Below are 22047 nucleotides of genomic sequence, written 5' to 3'. Positions count from 1 at the left end.
CTGAGTTCTTTCCCACGTGTGTCCCTTTCAGAATTTAACAAAATGCCAAAGTGACTGTATATCAGGTTTGCCCAGGACAGTCCCTCGTTAATTCCTGTTGTCCCCCTGCAATTATTAATAGTGCCCCCCCTTTCACTGTCAAAAGCATCTCAACTTGGACAATGAATGATCTGGTCTCCTAGAGATGACAAACCTGTATTTCAGTCTTCTCTAGCCAAGTATTTGGAGATGAGTCCTTTATCTTATTGAGGTTCAGTCCATGGGGATAATGCAATACCTCTCCTACCAGGGCTGTTTTAGGGATCAGTGAGGAAGCTCTCTGAACCCCAAAATATTCGGCAAATGCTGGTTGTTACTTTGATTCATCTTTGGGGTCCCCAGCCCTGAGCAGGGGATCTTCCCTCTGCCTCTCTGCCAGCCTTGGCAGCAGATGGATGGGCACTTGGGAGACGACTGTCCTCCAGGTCACTCATGCCTGTAGAGCTCCAGTCTAGACTGTGCCCCGTGTGTCCACAGCAGGTGTCCTGCGGTGGGGAGAGCAGACACCTGTCCCTCTGCTCTCAGCACGTTCCCAGACAAGACTCTCGCTGTCTTCCCACAGGACCTGGAGGAGGTGCTCAAGAAGGAGCTGAGTGGATACTTCGAGAAGACAGCCTTGGCCCTTCTGGAACACCCCAGCGAGTATGCCGCCCGGCAGCTGCAGAAGGCCATGAAGGGCCTGGGCACGAATGAGGCGGTGCTCATCGAGGTCCTGTGCACGAAAACCAATAAGGTGAGTCCCAGCCGAGCCCTGGACCAACTCCCAAGGGAGCGTCCATATGCCCACCAGAGATGGCTACAGCAGCCAGAAGGGAAAGTCCTCCCTGCATTCCACCCACAGGGTGAGCAAGTGTCTGGGCAGAAACGCGTCCACTTGGTTCACACTGGAGAGATCCCTCTTCCAATCTTCTGATGGTCATTCTTGGTGTCGCTGCTCCTGGCTTGACAGGATAGATCCTTCCAGAAGCACAGTGTCAATCCAGCTTTCATTTTTCTCAAGAGATGCACAGTTTTACATGAAGGAGGAAAGTTCTACTTTACCCTCCCAGCCTGACTTTGCGGGTCTCCTGGCACAAATAATACAACAGTCCAAGCATGGCTGCATCTAGCAGAGAGCACAAGGAAAGGCAGGGGGGTGGGGGGGTGCCAGGGGGGTCCCAGTGAACACCCCCGGGGCCATCACCACTTCCCCAGAGGTTTCCATGTCCTCTATCCTGTCCTCCCCTGGTCCCTTGGGCACATGCCACCATCTCAGGAGCTGCAAAGGACGTTCGTTAAGGCCCTCGCAGAAGCCCATTCATCTTTGGTTCCAAAACCCATAAGGGCCAAGGACTTCATCAGAAGAGAGGGCCCACAGGGCATTATCTGGGGAACCCCTGCCTCTTCCACAACACCCATCACATAGAATGGGGAGGTCCAGCGAGGAAATGCCAGGAAAATCCAACACTCTTGAGGCCTCCGGGTAGGAAGCAGAAACAGCACTTGGAGCAGATGGCGAGGAAAGATGCCCCAGCGCTCTGACACTGCAGTGCCGTTTGAGCCCCCGAGTGCCTACCACCTGGGCTGGTTCCTGCTGCCCAGCCTGTGCCGTCCACCCACGTCTCCTGAAGCACCACCAGGCTCCACGCTACAGCTGCAAACCCCTTTCCTGAACATCTCTGGACTTCTCTTCTTCCCAAAGGATAATAAAACCCCTCCATTTGGGGAGTTTCAGGTTAGGATTGTGCCTTAAGGGAAGGTTAGCACAGGAGGGCGGTATCAATTCAGTCCAACAACCACACAACTCTCCTTACTCAATATTCCCATCCTTTCCAGAAGCACCAAAGTCCTAGCGACCAGGCAGCCAATATTTGGGCAGCCTGCCTTGGCAAGAAGGTTAATTTGGTCGTTACTTTTCTAATCACACTTGCCTACACGTGGTTCACCCTCAGCCTAATTTCTTTCAGGTCCTGGTCTCAAACAATGAACAGGTTCTTTTTTTTTTTTTTTCAATCAAATAGATCTGACAGTAAAAAGAAGAAAAGCAGGGAGAGAGCAGGCCCTGGGTTCAGGCAGATCCTGAGAGTGGGCTGGAAGGAGGAGAAAGGGGAGGGGGCTGCAGAGTCACAGGTGTTCGGCCCCCACCTGCTTCCTCCTCTCTCCCACCCACTGAAGCAACATCTGCCTGGCCCTCATCTTCTATCACTCCCTCTCCCTTCTCCCCATCACTGCCCCATGACTTTCATTTTAAACAGTTTATGAGCGATGCTGTAGGGAAATGCCTGCTCTTATACGCTGCTGGTTCAAGTGTAAACGGAGGCAGCTCCCAAGTGGGTCAAGCCATTGCAATATACAGCCATACTCTGTTTCATTGCGCTTCGTTTTACCGCGATTTTGCAAATAGCATGTTTGTGGCAACCCTTCAACAAGCAAGCCTATCAGCACCATTTCTCCAAAAGCATTTGCTCACTTCCTGTCTCTGTGTCATATTTTGGTATTTCTCACAATATTTCAGACCCTCCACTGGCAGAAAGATGACGACTTGCTGAAGGCTCAGGTGATGGTTAGAATTTTTAGCAATAAAGTTTTTTTTTTGTTTTTTTTTTTTTGCGGTACACGGGCCTCTCACTGTTGTGGCCTCTCCCGTTGCGGAGCACAGGCTCCGGATGCGCAGGCTTAGCGGCCATGGCTCACGGGCCCAGCCACTGTGTGGCATGTGGGATCCTGCTGGACCGGGGCACGAACCCGTGTCCCCTGCATCGGCAGGCGGACTCTCAACCACTGCGCCACCAGGGAAGCCCGCAATAAACTATTTTTAAATTAAGTTATGTGCATTGCTTTTTTAGATATAATGCTATCTCACACTTAACAGACCACAGTAGAGTATAATCATAACTTTTGTGTGTACTGGGAAACCGAAAGATTCGTGTGACTCGCTTTATTATGATACTCATTTTATAGGGGTGGTCTGGAACCATACCCACAGTATCTCCAAGGTGTGCCTGTAAAGCAGTTCTTCCTGGCACACACCCTGGAAAGAGGCTTGCACTCCTGTACACAGCAAATTGTTTACTGAGTGCAGCCTTGTTTGAAGTAGAGAAAAATTGAACACAGCCTAAATGTCCATCAATCAGAGGCTGGCTAAACAAACAGGGGCTTACTGTAGGATGGAACCTTTTGTATCCATTTAAGAAAAACACTAGGTGACTAACTAACGTACAAGCCTAGCTGGACCTCCAAAACCTATTACTGAGTGAAAAAATAAGTCAAAGAACAAACAGAACAGTATTCCACTTTTTAAACACATACACAAAACAGTTCTATATATTTGCAGTAGCACAAACATATGTATACAAACGTAAAGAGAAAATATGCACTGAACTTCTAACACTGGCTACCTGGGTGGGGAAGGGAGAGTGAGATGGGGTGAGGGGGTAGTGAAAGAAGATGTTAGCTTAGCTGTAATGTTTTCACTTTTAACTAAGGATGACATATGCTAAAGGACTCCACACAGCTGGGGACTTGCTCTAGGCCTAGACCTTGACCTGTAGGGACAACCCCCTTTGGAGGAAGTCACAAAGGCATCCTGTGCCCAGAGACAAGCTCCTGCCTCTTCCCTTTGCTTGTCTCTGCCTATATTATTGATTAACCCCACCTTGGAGTATTGATTTTTTTTATTACCTCTCCTAGGAAATCATCGCCATTAAAGAGGCCTACCAAAGATGTAAGTGACCGTTTGTTCTGACTTTAAAGAATGTTCCTTCCAAAATACCTCTGGGAGACTAAATCTGCTTTCTCTCCTCCTTTCTTCTTCCCCAAAAGTATTTGACAGGAGCCTTGAATCAGATGTCAAAGGTGACACAAGTGGAAGCCTAAAAAAAATCCTGGTCTCCCTGCTACAGGTAAAAGTAAAAAGGTCTAACCTGCCTTATGATCTTGGGAAACAGCCCTTGGCAGCATGGGACCATGGTGAAAAAGGCAATTTCGATGATAAACATTTCCTTCTTTTATTAAAAATGTTACTGAGGGATCATCAACCTGTGTTCTGTCAGCCCAGCTCATGTGAAATTATTCAATGGGCATTTTTCCCATCATAGCAATCCACCTAGTCATTTGCAGTTTACAATCCCTTTTTGTTAGTGAGTTATCTCATTAAGCATCACCACCTCACTTTGCCAGTGAGGAACCTCTAGGTGTACACACAGTAAGACACAGCTTAGGAGCAAGAACCAGCCCATCTGACCCCAAGTAGGGCCCTTTTCATGACACAACTTACTTCCAGGATTCACCCGAAGTCTAGGCCTGTAAGAACTGCTGCAGGGAGCTTGGCCTGGAAAGCAGGGCTTTAAGAATTGGCCCTGCTAGGACACAGCCCCCGCGGCCCCCAGCCAGATGGCATCTGCACTCTCATTGACGCACCCACCTTTATGAGCTTTGTGTGTTTCTCTGCTTCATTACTCTCGATGTGGAGAGACTGATAGCAGAGAATACACAGAGTAGGCTTCACCCATAGCACGAAGAGTATATAAGTGTTCTCCTGCTGTATAACAAATTGCTGCAAAGTCAGCAACCTAAACTATGCAGACCCATGATCTAGCGGTTTCCATGGGGCAGGGGTCCTGTTGCGGGTTAGCCAGGGTCTCGCCAGGCTGAAATCAAGGTGTTGGCCAGGGCTGCCATCTCATCTGAGGCCTGGGGTCCTCTTCCAAGCTCACTGGCTGTTGGTAGATTTCGGTTCCCTGTGGTTGTACGACTGATGTCCCTGTGTTCCTGCTAGCTGTCAACCAGAGACCACTCAGCTCCTAGAGGCCATCTGCAGTTCCCTGTCGTAGCCCCACAGACAGTTCAGAGCATGGCTATTTGGTTTCTTCCAGGCCAGCCTGAGTTCATGTCTCTGACTTCTTCCATCTCTGACCTTAACGAGCTCACCTGATTGGGTCAGACCTACCCAGGATAACTGATTAGGGATTTTAATTACATCTATAAACATCCCCTTTGCCATATAAACATAATATGATCACAGGAGTGGTATCTCACCATATTCACAGGTCTTACCCACACTCAAAAGAAGGGGATTATACAAGAGTGTGGGCCACCTGGGTCATCTTAGAATTCCACTAAGGGCTTAGGTTAGACCTCCAAAACTTTCCATGACCAACATTCAGGGCTCTTCAGGGCTGGGATCCTGAGAAGTGAAATTTGATATTTTGGAAGGAAGACTAATAGCTTCCCAACAGACTCATTCTAGGGGACATCATGAGGTTTCTTAGAGGTCAGTGGGGTTTGTGAGTGACCCTGGTTTCTACAAAATAAAAGGAAAAATGTGTTGTCACAGAAGCTACTCTGTTTATCAGTTGTGCCCAAAAGATGGCAGCAAAGAGCAGCATTGCCACTTTGCCAGGTTTTGTCTCGCTTCAGGCCACCCCTCTGAAATCACCCCCTTTTCTAGGACTTTCCCTTTTTGTTTTCTGTGGCCAAGCAGGAACTCAAGTTAATAACAATGTGTTGATTTTTCTAGGCTAATCGCGATGAAGGAGATAATGTAGACAAAGATCTAGCTGGTCAGGATGCCAAAGATCTGTACGATGTAAGTATGCAGATGTGCCAGTCTCTGCAAATCCTTTTTTTTTTTTAATTAACATTATTTTCAACAACTGTTACTTTATTTTATGTGAATTGGAATTACCTGGGAAATAAGTATGATCTTTAAAATATTTTTCATATATACGGTCTTCATGAACCTGAAAGAATTGCTTTTTCTATTCTTATATTCTGGGGTTAACCACCTTAGATCCATTTTGGAACAAGGGAAGGTATAAATAATATAAATATGTGAGGTGTACTTGTGGGTTAGAAGTTTAAAGTGCCAGATCGATCAATGTGGCTTAGATTCAGTGCATATTTTATTGTTTCCTGTAAGGGAGGCCTGGTCACAGCTCTGTTTATTCAGTCTTTTTGCAAAAGGCTTTTTCAAAATGTTTGCACCCGGCCCTCTAGGCAGGGGAAGGCCGCTGGGGCACGGACGAGCTTACCTTCAATGAAGTCCTGGCCAAGAGGAATCACAAACAGTTACGAGCCACCTTTCAAGCCTACCAAGTTGTAAGTGATCCAGTACTAAGGCAAGGAGTTCGCACGGAAACTGAGTCTCAAGTTATTTCCCAAAGAAGCCGAGTTCTGGGATGTGGAACTGGGCGGCAGGGGGTGGGGTGTCTTTTACAATAGTGGTTCTCAATCGGGGTGATTTTGAACCCCCCAAGGGATATTTGATAATGTCTGGAAACATGTGGGGTTGTCACAACAAGGTGCGCTGGGGCAAGCGGCACTACTGGCATCTAGAGCGTCAAGGCCAGGGATGCTGCTGAACAGCACACAGTGCACAGGGCACCTCCCACAACAAACAGTCATTCGGCCCCCAGAGCACTGCTGAGTCTGGGAAACCCTGCTTTGCAACAGAGGCTAGGGAAGCAGGGGAGTGTCAAGTTTAGGAGCAAAGCCCTAGAGTCACAGGGTACAGGTTCAAGTCCCGGTTCTATCACTAACAAGTGACCTGATGTCACCATCCTCATTTGTAAAACAGGGACCATGAACATCAACACCCCACCCTCACGGGGTTATTTTAGGTGTTAAATAAGATGAATATAAAAGGCTCAGGACAGTATCTGGCATGTGGTAAGCTTACTTATGTTTGCTGTTACTATTATTCCAATTGACAGTTGGGCTAACAGTGCCTACTGCTCCCAAAACAGATGTGATAATACCTCAGAGATACACTCTTGGAAAGATGTGTATCAGTTACTTTTATACAATTATTTTTTTTAATCTAATGATAATTTTAAGTCAACGAGGTGAGTTAGCTATTTCAAGGCACTTAGTGGTTAATCTTTCCCTGAAAATCAGTCTTTAATTGCAAGAAGACCTTTGTGGAATATCAGATTTTGTTTTGGTCTCCTATTTTATATTTGTGGAATGGTTTTAAAGGACATCTGTACCCTGTGTCTCATTTCAATTTCACAAGAATACTGTAACTCAAAAGTAAGCTGAAGAGCCATTGTTACCCATAACTGCTGGTGGAGGAAAATCTGTTACAAGTAAGGAACCATCTGTAACTTATCAGGACCACACAGCAAGTCAGTAGCAGAAAGTGGATGAGAATTCCAAGATTCCCCAGCCTGAGCTCCTACCTCAGCTAGAGCTGGCCGCTCCTCACTCAAAATAGCATTTCCTATGTGTTGCCAGCAGATGAAAAGACAACAAAGCTTTGGAATTTTATCATCACTCTATATAAGCCCTTAGGGCCCTCTGCTTTCAAATTCTGCCCAGAGCCGTGATCAAAGGCAGCTGACCCTGTACTCCCCTGGCCCCTGGGCCTGGAGCTGTGTAGACTGAGCTGGAAGCCTTCTCCATGACCTAGACCCTCTTCCCATAAGACTGGGGCCATGGATGGAGTTTCTGGGGTGGCTGTCATTGGAGATCACTATAGAAACACACATATGTGTGAGGGTGTGTGTGTGTGTGTGTGTGTACATGAGCTACTGACTATCTAAGGATACTCCCTAGGCCGATTGTTCTCAAAATTAATCCCCAAACAGCAGAATCCGTATCACTTGACACAATGTTTAAAATGAGAATTCTTAGTGCCGGCCCTGGACCTACTGAATCAGCTTCCTTGGAGTTAGGGTCCTATAGTCTGTGTTTTAACAAATCTTCCAGATTCTGATACATGTTAAGGTTTAACAAGTCTGCTCTAGGCTACTAGCTGTATGACCCTGGGCAACTTATTAAGGGTTCTGTGCCTCAGTTCCCCCAACCGTATAATAGGGATAATAATAGTACCTACTTCACAGGGTTAGTAAGGATTAAATGAATTAACAGATTTAAAGCATTTATTGCCTGGCATGAAGTAGGTGCTCAATTAACATTAGCAGTTGTTATGAGTCGCCTTATGTGAACCGACAGTGTCAAAAAACAGAGCTAAAACTCAAATGGTCAGTAAGAGAATCAATTGATCTGATAATTCTTTACATGAAACCAGCTCTAAAATGCTACCTATTCATCATTCCGAAAGCCTTGTTGGAACATTGTTCATCTTGATCTTTATCATTGATCTTCTGAGTTCATCCTGATCTTGGGAACCTGGTTCCATAAATTTTCTCATGGTCTCTGGCTAAAAGCACTAAGATGCTAGGGTCAGATCAGTGAAGTGTGTCATACGGCATAGGTTGTCCTGGCATAGAGTCGAATTTTAATTTTTGGCGCAAAAACTCAGGTTTTTGCCCTTAATCTGCCTTCTAAACCTGAGTCTTAACTGTTGACACTCTCAGAGATCCCAGCCCAAGCAACAAAGCTTCCCCAACCCTGCAGCATCATGAAAGATTATCACCGTCCCCAAATCTACCAAATAGGAAAGGCTTGTAGAGTTATAAAGTTCCCAAAACATGGCTCAGTATAAATTGTAGGTACACATACCCATAGCCCCAGGTCACTGCCTCACCACCACACCTCTCACCATAAAGTTCTCCCCTTCCCTAAAGTGTTCCTACGCCCATTCCAGAACCTTTAGCCCTTTAACTGCTATAACCAAAGTCAGAGTACACAGGGCTCTGCCGTGGGCGCGCTGTCAGTTTGAGGCATTGGTTTTAAAAGAAAGAAACGTGTCTCCTATTCTTCTAATAATCTCCCCACAGGCAATGCTACCTGGTAAACTAGAAGCCTTTGAGGCTTGTCTGGAATCCACCCTGGCAATGGGTTTTTGTACTGAGATCAGAAAACCTGGTTTTGTCCAAAGAGCCCCCTAAGAATTAAGTGTTCCGATAAGTGAGAAGCATTCCATCTGCAAAGGAGCATCTCAGTAGCTTGGGCCAGTGGATTGTTTTCCATTTGTGTTCAATGGAGTCCCTGGAGGTGGCTTGGTAGCTACCAGGAGGGAATGGGGGGGAGGAGGTAGGTAGAGAAGAAAGGGCAATGCCGTCTCACTGTATCTCATGAATAGTGCCCCCGGAGTTGGGCAGCAAAGAGACTGAGAGGCCAGGAACCTGGCATTACCATCTAGGGCTGCGGTAAGGAACCCATCTCCCGCCTCCCCAGAACAGCTCTGCTTTCCTGCTTTTATCCGTTGTGTAGGCTGAGATGCTACAGAAAATTTAAAAACACTGTTCTAGCCCAGTACGAACAATAATAATGGAAAGTGGTTTAATGTGAGGATTTTTTTTTTTTACTAAGCACAGACCTGTGTGAGGACAATGTCCTCTTGAAACACAATCTCAGTCTACACAACAAGAACCCTGTTCATGGGAAAAGTGATAGCAGTTTCTTCTGAAATACCAGCTCCCACATCCAACCCCCAACACCTCAGAACAGCTAAGAAAGGGACTGAAAGCCCCCCCAATCCAATCCCCTTCTTATCTAGGTCGATTCCACACCAGACCTCTAGATGGGCCAACTATGATGAGGACACCAAGCTACGGGTTTCATTAAATCTGGATCCTCCTTCCCCCCATATCTATTGTGCTCGTATCACAAAGAATATGTTGTTTACCAGTGTTTTCAGAATAAACTACATAAACTCCACTGGCATGTCCTCGAAGGTCCCAATTATTTATAGACTCACAATTGTGTCATATCCTCAAGAGATAATTTCTAAGAAAGAAGTTTCAGTATTTCTAATGCTTAATTGCATTTCCCAAACCCAACCAAAAGTTCTCCTTTCTCTTTATATGCCTGCCCTGAGCTTGGCCCAGGCGGTACTTGTGTTAAGCGTGGTCACAATTTACTCTGAACTTCAGCTTCTATAAATATTTGGAAGGAAACCTAATGTGTAATGCTGTGCAGAACAAGCTGGTGGTGAATATAAGATCATCTGGAGTCTCCCCAGAGGGAAAGAAAGCAGCATTTGACGTGGTCAGCCCCTGGCTCCCAGCCCAAGTAGCCCCACAGTATCAGAAACATTAGACCGAGTCCTTACCATGAACTTCACAACCTCTATTCATGTCACCCAAAGTGTAGGTGCCCGAGCTCCCAGTCTCAGTCCACAACGGAGGAAGGTGTGGGAGATGATTATAACCATAGCCTCCTGGAAAATTGGAAATGGAAAGAATTTTTATAAACACATAGGAAACTCAAGTACGATAGAAACATAAAGAATATTGTTGCAGTATTTATTCATTGTTTTTCCACTCCCTGATTTCACAGAGGAGGAAACTGAGGCTGAGGGAGTGGTCCTGACTGGGGTCACATCCATCAGGGGTCAAATCGGGACTAACTCCTAGGCCATGAGAGTCCCCACTCGAATGGCAGGCAACCATCCCCAGCAGGGCAAGGGCTGAGGCCAGAGAGGAATCCCAGAGTTCCTCTGGTCCTCGCGTGACCAAATCTGGAAGAGTCTATTGCTTTTTGTAGAAGAACAAGCCTCAAGTGCACCAAGGCCAAAAGCAAAACCTAGACTAACAGCTGCACTTTCTTTCTCCAGCTCATTGGCAAAGACATCGAAGAGGCCATTGAAGCAGAAACGTCAGGAGATCTGCAGAAGGCCTACTTAACTCTCGGTAAAGTAAAGCTAGGAAAGCCCCTGATTTGGGTTGGGCTCCCTGGAACCAGACTTGGAGACAGAGGTTTGTGTGCAGGAAGCTTTCAGGGAATAGCTTGGGAACCACACATCTAAGCAGCATTGTGAAGGGAGAGAATGAATGTGATGCAGCTGCAACAGGAGCTGTGCTGGTCCCCCAAGGAGCCCTGAAGTCAGGATGTCCAAAGTGGAGGCAAGGGGACCAGGTCTTCACACCCCACATCAAGCAGCTGTCAGGCTGCACCCAGGGAGCATCTGCAACCTTGGGGAAGATAGCTGCCTCTTTTGACTCCTAACGGATATGACCCCAGTCAGTCCTTCCCTCCTGAGAAGGGACTCAACCCTGAGCAGCCAGCAGGTAACACTTGGCATGAGTGCCTGCTGTCCTGAAGACAGCAGCTGGGGGAGCTACCACAGCATCCACGACAGTCCCACTAAGATCATGGAGCCCCGAGAGCCTCCATCAACAGCCTGGGACCATTGTCTAGTCTCGTGGGGCAGCATGCACTTCATGTGACACACACTCAAAAGCACCCAGGTTCAGATCCAGGAACAAGTTTCTGCGGGTGCCTGATGGCCCGAGGGTGACCTTTTCCATTTGGTTCCCTTCAACCCTGGAATGAATGAGGTCTGTGTAGAAAGCAAGGCGGGGGAGACTAGATCGAGGCCGAGCCAAGCAAACGCCAGGCATTTCTCTCCAGGTGTTGCCCGTAGGCAGGAAATAGCAGAGAGAAGGGTACCGGGCTGTGGCTGGCAGGCTCCTTCCTCATTTTTGCAAGCCCCGGAATGAAGGCATTGTCCATTGTCCACACTCCAGTGGTGAGGAGGCCAGGGCAGCAACCCAAATGGCACGAGAAATGGAGAGAATATCCCCAGAAGAAGAGGAAGAACCAAAAAAGCAGCCCCTGGAAGCTACAAAATGTGCTCTCGCTGCCAAACCCTTTTGTTTTGTTTTTCTGATGGGATTTTGGGGGCAATGTCAGCAATTGATTTTTTTTTTCCACCCTCATTTTGCATTCAGATTAGCAGGTCTGCTATTGTTATAGAGGCCTGAACATCCTTAATGTCACTCCCGTCGCACAATGGATACACACAGATGACTGTCCTTAGGGCTTTAAGGATGAGTGTGTTAAGTAAACGGAGAGATCTACTCATGGCCCAGCTACAAGGCTCCAAAGCCTTTCTGTACCTGCAGGGTAAAGAAGCAGGAGAACGCCAGAGTTCAGTCAGAAGATTAATACTAATTCTTATTAGTATTAAGTATTAATGGTAATAAAACCATTCAACCCTTTAACATTTACTTAGCACCTGCCTGGGCCAGCAGTTGAGCCAGGCGTGGGGATCAGAGGTAAATAGGTCCAGTTCCTGTTCTTAAGAAGCTTCAAACTCATGGCAGATACACACAAATCAACAGACTGAGCTACAGTAAAGATAAAACCAAAACCAATCAGAGCAAGGCAGGTACAGAGGAAGGAAAGGATCCATCCCTGCAGTTGGGGGACCATGAAATGCAGGAGCTGGGTGGACTCCACTGGTAGCAAATATAAAAGAGATTAGAAAAGACCTTGAAAAGGAACCACACACAGAGTGGAACATGACTTCATGACTAAATTCTCTACACACTCCCCACCCTACTCCCGCCTAACTCATAAAGATGCCAGTTTGCCACTAAAATTGAGGAGGTGTTATGAGACCAAACGGTTCCCACCGCTTGCAGCCTTCGGAGCAGCACTTCTCAAAGTGGGGTCCATGGACCCCCTGCATCAGACTCACGTGGGGAGGCGTGTGAAAGTGCAGTTTCTGGAGGCCACTCCAGGTTACCCACTTAGGACTTCCTGGAATGCAGCCCAAAGCCACACATTGACAAGCTCCTCCCGTGATCATCTTACGGCCCCTGGAGTTTGAGAGCCCCTGCTCTGCAGGCCAGGAGAGGCAAGAGGCACCGCGGGCTGGCTGGCTGCCCCTCCTCTCACACGCACGAAGATCTTTATTCCCGCATCCTCCCAAGCTGGCCCCACCCAAACTTTCGGGGTATTCCTGCCGCTGCGAACAACAAAGGTTGTTCACCAGGCATAGACTGTATGTGGTAGAAAAGTTGAGAGTTTTCTCCCCAGAATATCAGGAAGAAGGAGTGTCGGGGGGGAAGTCACTGGTGTGGGGACGGAACGCACTGAAGTTAGGCAGACGATCACTAAAGCGTCAGTTAGTACGAGCGCACAGGACGGGGTCCTCGGGAAAACCTTGTGAGGCCACTAGCTCAGAATGTCTGGGGGGTGTGTGTCACAGTGAGTCTCAAACACGCTGCTCCCCAAATTGCCAGGTTCACCCCCCCACCCCACCCCCACCACCACCAATCCAGCAGCTTGTGGATTCAGACTCCTGGGTCTGGGCTTCTCCACTGACACGCTGGCGGCTGCCACATGACCTATAAAATAAGGAGACAGACCACCCACCCCCACAGCCTAGACTCTGCTTTCCTAATTCTGTTCCTCCCCCTTCCTGGTAAGCATTCTATTGGCAATTACCTAGAAGACAAGAGTTCTCACTGCAGGACACATTAAGGATGTGCATTCCACACTTATGCTGAATGTATTCCTTATTATTTATCACTAACATCAAAAATGTTAAGTGTTCTAGGTAAATGTCAGCAACATAAACAGTAAAGGGTTCATTCTCCCAAAGTGTTCGTCCTGGTGGACCCATACGAGCCTTGGAGGAGGGGAGAGCAATCATGATTTATCCCCAGGAGCAGAGATGCACCCCATCCCCTGATTGGTGAATAGAAACCATACTTTGTTAATCTGCGGATTAGATCATATTTTATTCATTTCTGGCTGGGGCAGGGCCAGAAAAGAGCAACTAGCAGCATCAGAGGAAGGTGCTCTGTAGACAGGATCAAACATTGCATCAAGCCCACATCCCAGATGGAGAACTAAGATGATTGTGGGGACCTTGGAGAAGATTCAGAGATGAGGCTCACAAATGATACCCAGTGAGGGACTTCCCTGTGGTCCAGTGGGTAAGACTCTGTGCTCCCAGTGCAGGGGGCCTGGACTCCACCCCTGCTCGGGGAACTAGATCCCGCATGATGCCTCAACTAAGGTCCCATGTGCCGCAACTAAGACCCGGGGCAGCCAACATAAATAAATAAATATTTTTTTAAAATAAAAAAATAAAGCCTAGTGAGGAAAAAGAAAAGAAAGGAAGGTTGTTTAGCATGGGCAGAGGAGGGCCACGGTCCAACTGAGCGTATCTTGAAGATTATGAAGTTTTATATGGCAAGGTTGCCAGCCAGTCCGTGTTTCCCCTCCAAACCCAACTCTGACATCAGAGATTTCTCTTAGAGATGAGAAGGTATTCCTGCTGGTGAGAATCATGAACTTTACAGGGAGGACCTGAGGATGGTCACAGCCCTCCGCCTCCTCCCAAGGGTCTTCAGGGAACAGGAGAGGTTCTTAGGTGTCTGAAGGGGTTTTGGTCGAAGAGTCCAGATGCCCTGACCCCAGGGGAATCTTCCAGATCCCATTATCAACAGTGTGAAGTCTGCTCCTTTCAAACACCGGCCTCACAATTCCATCAGCTCCAAGGGCAGCCAGGTGACACTCTGAGCCAGCTCTGTTCCTTCCCAGGGTCTCTGTGTTATTCCACAAAACATGAACACATCACGTTCTCTCTCCCTTTGCCCTGCCCAGTGAGGAGTGCCCGGGACCTCGAGGGCTACTTTGCCGACTGTCTGTACAAGGCCATGAAGGGTGCGGGGACGGACGAGGAGACCCTCATTGACATCATTGTGACCCAGGCGGAGGTAAGACGCACTCGTTGGGCTCCACCTTCTTGTTTTGCCACCACTGATGTCATCTACAGGTCGTTTTTAGTAACAGCCTATTTACAGAAAGAGTAAAACAGAGAGGGCCCTTGCCTTCCCAGACTTTGTAGAGGACAGTGTGCTGTGCTTCAGTCTGTTTCTTTTTATACAAATGCAGTAACGTTAGCAGCTTCTATGTCTGTCATCTGTGGCTCCGGAGAGCTCGGGGTAGTGTGTGGAGGGAACCTGGAGGGGCTGTTCCGGATAGGGCAGCTCCATTTTAAGGAAGGTAAAACAGACACTCTGAAAGGTGAACAATGGACTCGATCACCCGAGCAAGTAATTTCCCGACTCCTGAGCTAGGCCTTTATTTCCTTAAACACATCCCAGAAGCACAATTTTGCACAAAAAACCACATCAGTACAAGACAATGTTTCTCAACCTTTTTTAAATTAGCGATCGCCCACCCTCCCCCCCCAGGGAGCCTTCTTAGACCCAGTTTTCTCCTAACTGTCACTCCCCTCCAAGAAATGTTAACACGGCATACACTGTGTGAATCTGTTTATGTTCCCTATGCACATACGTAATTAATTTTACATAAGAAGATTAAGATGTTTTTTCACCCTCTAAGAACCAGTTTTTGCCCCCGTTGGGAACAATATCGCCCCCCTTTGAGAATGCACGAGTACAACAAAGTCACAGGGAGAGGAGTGGCCAGAAGCTTGGGAGCAGCTGTCAAGACTCATATTCAGAATACAGGGCCACAGAGAGGAGGAATTGCAGAATAAATGGGAAATGGCATTTCATCCACAGCAGAGAGGCCTTGGAGAGTGAAGTGGAACTGGGCACTTGAAAACCACAGACATCTTCCCTCAAAAACGTGTTAAATGAGGGGGAAAAGATACCAACCCAAATTCTGGCCCCCAGCTTTTTGACAAATAATACTTAATATCTGACACTGTTTTGAAATATAACTTAGCAACACAACTATTCTTTCGTTTTTATTTCTATTCCTGGAATTTCTCCTCCCCCTCTTTCTCCTCTCCTCCCTCCTCCACAATTCATATTTCCCTCTCTCTCTTAAGCCCCTTTCTTTTTCCTCCTTCCCTCTCCCTCCTCCAGTCTCTCTGCCACTCTCTTTGTTTTATTTTGGTTGCTCTGATTCTCTGTTTCCCTTATCTCTCCAGGTCTCAGCCTTCTCTGTCTCTCTGTCTCTTAGTAACTCACCTCCCCCAGCCAGAGTCTCTGGAGATCCTAAGACACTCCAAGGAGCAGGTTGGTGACAAAGCCCAGCAAGGATTCTAAAGACCCCAGGGGGTTGGACCACTCCGAGGGCTCCTCAGGGTGCCATATTCACTCCAGCATGCATGAGCTGTAGCCTGTTTATTCCAAGATGCTCTGTCCTATCTCAGTACTGACCACAGGTCCTGGGCCATCTCCACATGGGGACCATCCCCTCGGAATGCTTCCGGCCCAGCCAGATATATTGGCCAGATCCCCTAATCCCCCAAAGCCACCAGGTACTAGAACAGAGCCCCGTGAGCCCCACCCCATCCCTGCACTGACCCACCCCTCCCACCACTTCCTGCCCCTCCCCCAGCTGAGCAGCCTACCAGCCAGGGGAGCAGGGATCACAGCCCACCTGCCTGATGCAGTCTCTCTCTTGCGCAGCATCCACTTCCAACAATTCCTCCCTCTCCTACCCTCTCCTGCTCTCACCTTTCTCCCTCCTGTTGGGCCCTCTAATTGGGGCAGGAGAAGAAAAGAACCAGAAGCTTGAGCAATGGTTTGTGAGTCTCTCAAGAAAGCAAGATAGAGTCTAAATTAAAAACAACGATAACAACAAAGCTAAAAACAAAAAACAAACAAAAAACTCCTGGTTAAAGAGAGCTCTGTGCTTCTTTTATGAGACTTACTGTGTTCTTTCTGGAATTATATCTTCCATGGTGCAAGTATTATCTCCTTTACTAGGTGGTCAGAATCTTCAGAGCAGAACTATCTTTTTATATTTGTTTCTTCTGAGTCCTTTCCCCACCTCCAGCACCTAGATTTTTCAAGCTTTTCAATGAGTTACAGTTGATCCCTGAACAACGTGGATTTGAATGGTGTGGGTGCGCCCATATGCAGAGTTTTTCAGTAAATAACAGCACCTGTATTTTCATTTTATGGATCCTTACATTAACTAAGCGTGGGGAGAAGCTTGTGCTCCATTAGAGATCACAATATGTAGAATCAAAAGAACTAGGGTTTGAGGCCTGATTCTATCCAAACTGTTTCAGCTTCCTGCCCTTGGGTGAGTCATTGATCAAATTCCTTTGTTTTTGAGGCAGAGATAGCAATACACAGATTCTAGACTGCAGGGGGGTGTCTGCGTTCCTAATTCCTGTATTGCTCAAGGGTCAACCGTAGATTCAAAATAAGTCCTAAAAATTGATAATGAATTGAATTTTGTTGTTTGGCACTAATATCCTTGCTGATCAGGGTACAAGAGAAAAAAAAAAAGGCGTCATTTCAAACTGTGTTGACAATTTTCTTAACCTTATACTAAGAGTCAGCAAACTGTGGCCTGCAAGCTGAATCAGGCCCACCGCCTGTTTTTGTACAGTCCTGTTACCTGAAAATGATTATTTTAAAGGAACTGTAAATAACTCAAAGGAAAAATAATATTTTTGTAACACATAAAATCATATGAAATTCAAGTTTTAGTGTCCATAAACAAAGTTCTACTGGAACAGACACACAGACACTGAACTCAGCTTTCCTATTCTCAGCCACGAAATAGGAAGAATAATAACTCCGACTCTTAAGGGCTGCTTTGAGGCATTAATGAGCAAGTGAGAATGACGTGCTCAGAACAGTGGCTGCCTATGTTTACGGTGAAAACGCTATAAATGTCCCAGTTGCTGTTGTTATCTCTCCTACAGGTGGACCTTCAGGGGATAAAAGCCAAGTTCCAAGAGAAGTATCAGAAGTCTCTCTCTGACATGGTTCGCTCAGACACCTCTGGGGACTTCCAGAAACTGCTGGTGGCCCTCCTGCACTGAACTGAGTCAGCACAGCAGGAGCACAGGAAGGAATCACCTTTGTCAAGAGCCCCCCCCCAAACCAGATTTGCAAATGCCACTCCAGCACGAAACACCCTCGAGGGTCCTGGTTTATTTCCTTGGCAGCCTGAGCCATGCGGCCGGGGCAAACTGTTTAAGTTAAGGGCAGCAGCCTCAAGACGCTTGACTAGGTCACCCTGAATGCTGGTTTAGCGAGTATCTGGGCTGCCTCTTAATTTTCCTTGAGGGCAGTCACTGAATGCTTTCTGAGCACAGATGAAATCTGCAGTTGATGAAAAACTATGCCTTCCTAATAAAACATTTAAAAGAATACGTATCACACAGGGATATGTATGTTCTGGGTAAAGAGCAAATGGTTGAAGTACAAGAAAGACCAAAGTGCTCAATTTCCAATCCTCCATGTTAATGGAAGATGTGGATTACGCCTACATCAGCTGCTTTTCCAAAAACTGGGTTGATTTGCTTTGGTGTTTGTCCTGCAAATAAATGACTTGTGAAATTTCAACATATTTGGAAAATGCAAACAATTACATTTATTAATAATCACCAAGGACAGTCACCAAGGCCAGCGGCAAGGAAACAACTGACTTGCCTATATGAAACGTAACGAGAGGTAAAATTCCCTGATCTGCTACCTGGTTTAAATGGGTTTTCTTGCTTCTCTAGACATTTGAGCCATTTGAGTTTTCCCTCGGATCTTCAAATACAACTAGGCTGGGCACAGTGCCAACAGGATCAAGGTTAATGGTCTGACTCTCAAATGGATTGATCCTGCACCAATAGCATCTCTGTTCCAAGGTGTTTGTCTCATAGCCACGTGCTGCTACACATAAAGGGGTCTCTGTCATGAGAACACGGACACTCTGGTCCAATAATTATAGTTATCGTTCACTGGATGATTATTTGTGCCTGGCACTGCTAAGTAGCTTACTTTCATACTTAATTTTCCCAACATCCCTATAAGATGAATATTACTCCCATTTATGAGCTGAAGCAACTGAGACATTAAGTAATCTGGCTAAACTCATTCACAAATGACAGAACCGAGATTTGAATTCAGGGCTGGTGGACTCCAGAATCCATCTTAATAACCGCTTTTCTTGGAAAAATAACACATACAAAGTACATGGAAATGGGTCTGTATTCATTCACCTGCTTAAGTTCCTACTATTTGCCAATCACTGTGCTGGGCTCTGGGGATACAAAGACAAAGAGAACACTGGCCACACCTTGGGCAGTTCATTCCCAGACCAGTAGTGTAGACGGATGCCTCCAATATTCATCAGACGCTGTCAGTGCATTGATACAGGCATGTAAAGCTCTCTACCCATGAGTAAGAAGAGTGAACACAGAGCTCTGCCTAGGGGAACTGGGGAATGTTTTACAGAGATGCAGTTGTGCTGGGTTTTGAATACAGAGAAACCTTCCAGAAAAACAAAGAAAGAAGCATATGGGTAGAGGCTCGGAAACATGAGAGAGCAGGATGTGTTCAGGAGGCGTTGAAATCCATTCTCCAGGGGCATAGATCTGGTGAAAGGAAGGAGAGGGTCGGGGAGGCGGGTGATGAAGAGTATGTTTGGGTCACATCAGCCGTGGTTTTGCCTTCCAAGTGTGAGCTTGGTCTTCTGGGCAATGGTGGTCATTGGAGATGTTTAAATGAGTGAGAACGTGATCAGATTTGGGTCTTGGGAAATCACTTTGGTGGTGTAGTCAACACAGAGCATACCAGACACACGCTGTGCTGTGTCTTTCTAGCAGCTGTAAAAGCGTGATCAACAAATTAAGAAGTTATGTTAACATCTGTATCCTCGACACACCGGTTTATCTACCTAACTGACACTGCTGTCATTATGAGCTTTAACACGTAAAATGGTTCAGTGACAAAACACACTCATGTTCACTTGTTGTCTTAAAAAACAAACGAAAACAACCAGTTCTTGGGATCTGAGCTTACAGTAAGGACAGAAAAACAAACCAGTGGACTGAAAAGAGATCTATTAAAAACAGCCATCCTTTGAGAGCGCTGAAGGCCATGACTGACATGGAGAAGAGAGGAAAGGGATTTCACAGGGGAGGAAACAGGCTGAGTAAGATGGAGAAGCAAAGTCATTTGCTCAAGGTCACACACAGGAAGAATCAGGGCCAGAATTCAAACGCAAGTCCTTCTGACCCTGATGTCTGAGCTCTTAGCCAATTAGCTCACGTCCATGCGTGCTTTCTCCAGACCTTGCTGCTCCAGGCACTAGGCACCTCTCTGCCTGTTTCTCACCACTCACAGACAGAAGCCAGTTTCCAGGCTTGACCTGGGGACTGCCTCACAAGAGAACTCCCCCGTCTGGTCTGTCCCCAGAGTGTCCCACCCTCCCTGTCATGGTCAGGAATTTCCTCCTTTTCCCTTCCATACACCCCTGCCCGGCCCAGGCTCCCCTCCCCTCTCCCCAGGCCCCTACTCTCAGAGGGCAGGGCCTGCCTGGGGATGGGGAAGGAGGAGAGGACAAAGGTAGAAGGAAGGGGGGAGAGCAACCCTGCCTTGTCACCCTCCCGCTGCACAGCCCTGTCCCCCCGTCCACCCACCTACTTCCCCCAGGGCCACTGGAGAAATCCTAGCTCCTGCCACCCAGGTGTTCGGGTAGGTGGGGAGGGAGTCTGAATCCCTCCTCCAGGGCTGCATGGGGAGAGCAGGTCCCGTGGGTGCACGTGGTAACTCACCATCCACTTCCCCATGAAATTCTGCCCCTCTTGGCATATAATCAATATAGCCATATAATCAATCCCTGTAAATCTAAGGAGAGTGTTTAAAGGCGAAGATTAAAAAGAAAAAGGAGACTAGAATAACGGTCCAGAAGAGGAGACAGAGGTTATATCACATATACAGAGACAGATGGTGGAGCAGAAGAGGGATATCCAGGCTGCCTTCAGGAAGACGTCAGCCCAATCAGAGTTAGATGTGTCAGCCCCCAGAACACCCCACCGTCCTCACCCAGAGGGCACTGGGTCCCTGCCCCAGCAGTGCAGAGTCTGGCTCCTGCAGCAGCAAAAGACCGATGCACAGGACTCCTCCAGGCTGCAAACTAGCTATTTCTCAGACCACACTACAGCCCATAAAAATGCCTCAGATAAGCCCCCAGAGACTAGATAAGTCAAGAAATAAGGGTGCCGGGAAACCAGAGGTGGTATTCGGCTCTCCATACCAACAAGCGAGAGCTGCCACATTGTATTCAGAGAGACGTCAAGGCTGCCTGCTTGTGCCACTACAAGTTCTTGCACGACCAGGGCATAGAGCGGTGACCACTATGTTAAGAGAGGGTCAAGAGAAAGAAAAGTGGGTGGGGTGGGGGCAGGGAGAGAGGGTTTCAAAAGAAACTTTTTTTTTATTTCTGTAAATTTTAGGTTTACGGAAAAGTTGTAATTATACTACAGAGAGTTCCCATATATCCCACGCCCAGTTTCCCAAATGTAGCATGAATATTGTACATGTGTCACAACTTATGAAATAATATGGATACATTATAATTGAGTAAAGTCAATACTTGATTCACATTTCCTTAGTTTTTACCCAATGTCATTTCTCTGTGCCAGGGTCCCATGAGAATACCACATTACATTTAGTTGTTACGTGTCTTTAGGCTCCTCTAGACTGTGACACTTCCTCAAACTTTCCTTGTTTCTGTTGACCTTGACAACGTTGAGGAGAGTACTGGGCAGGTATTTTGTAGAATGTCCTTCCATTTGGGTTTGTCTGATATTTTTCTCACGGCTAGACTGGGGTTATGGGTTTGTCTGGAAGATCACAAAGGTAAGGCGCTATTCCCATCACGGCATTATCAAGGATACAAGGGTACTAGGGTACATGCCACCAAGGTGACTTAACACTGCTGACGTTGATCTTCTGGCTCAGGTAGTGACTGTACTCATTAAAAGGAAGTCACTGTGCATGTACTCATTAAAAGGAAGTACTCATTAAAAGGAAGTCACTGTGCATGTCCCATACTTCGGGGCAGTACTCATTAAAGGAATGTACTCCACTGTACTCATTAAAAGGAAGTCACTGTGCATGTCCCATACTTCGGGGCAGAGAGTTACGTTCTACCTCCTGGAGGGAGCAGTAGCTACATTATTTGGGATTCTTCTGTTCAGGTTTGTCTGTTCTCCCCCATTTATTTATTTATTCAATAATTCATTTATATCACTATAGACTTACGAATACTTATTTTGTACTTTGGGTTATAATCCAAGACTATACTATTCATTTTGTTGCTCAGATTGTTCCGGCTTTGTCTATCGGGAGCTTTTCCAGTTGGCTCCTGTGTCCCCCTGACGTACCCCCTCACTTTGCTTCTTGAGTACTTCTTTTGTTTCTGGCACTGTAAGATGCTCCAGGCTCATTTTGCATATTCCCTTCCCCAGCCCTAGAATCTGCCATTTCTCCAAGAAGCCCTGGTCCTTTTATGGGAGAATGAAATTAGAAAACAAAATCTGGGCACTGGGTGTGCTAATTGCTTCTAGGCCCACTCAGTGGACAGAGCTAGGAAATATAAGTGTATATACTAACCCATGTATACACACGTATCTATATTTACACCTATATGTAGGTAGAT

At 46.9% G+C, this 22047-nt stretch overlaps 1 protein-coding gene across 1 annotated transcript in view; it reads left to right on the top strand.

Moving 5' to 3' along the window:
• The window catches only part of ANXA13 (annexin A13), a 70313-nt gene extending 52359 nt beyond the window's left edge, over positions 1-17954 (top strand). The window contains exons 5-12 of the mRNA XM_027132058.1: positions 602-772; positions 3709-3742; positions 3841-3920; positions 5537-5605; positions 6016-6117; positions 10484-10559; positions 14272-14384; positions 17309-17954. Coding sequence (XP_026987859.1) covers positions 602-772; positions 3709-3742; positions 3841-3920; positions 5537-5605; positions 6016-6117; positions 10484-10559; positions 14272-14384; positions 17309-17428 — 765 coding nt within the window. The 3' untranslated portion in view covers positions 17429-17954. The remainder of the gene's footprint in view (positions 1-601; positions 773-3708; positions 3743-3840; positions 3921-5536; positions 5606-6015; positions 6118-10483; positions 10560-14271; positions 14385-17308) is intronic.
• Positions 17955-22047: the final 4093 nt, after the last annotated feature.

Source organism: Aethalodelphis obliquidens, unplaced genomic scaffold (assembly GCF_003676395.1).
Source record: "Aethalodelphis obliquidens isolate GAN/ISIS:26980383/991018 unplaced genomic scaffold, ASM367639v1 scaffold41, whole genome shotgun sequence".
Classification (NCBI taxonomy): Eukaryota; Metazoa; Chordata; class Mammalia; order Artiodactyla; family Delphinidae; genus Aethalodelphis; species Aethalodelphis obliquidens.
The sequence above is the reverse complement of the archived record's forward strand: the minus strand, read 5'-3'. Positions and strand labels throughout refer to the sequence as shown.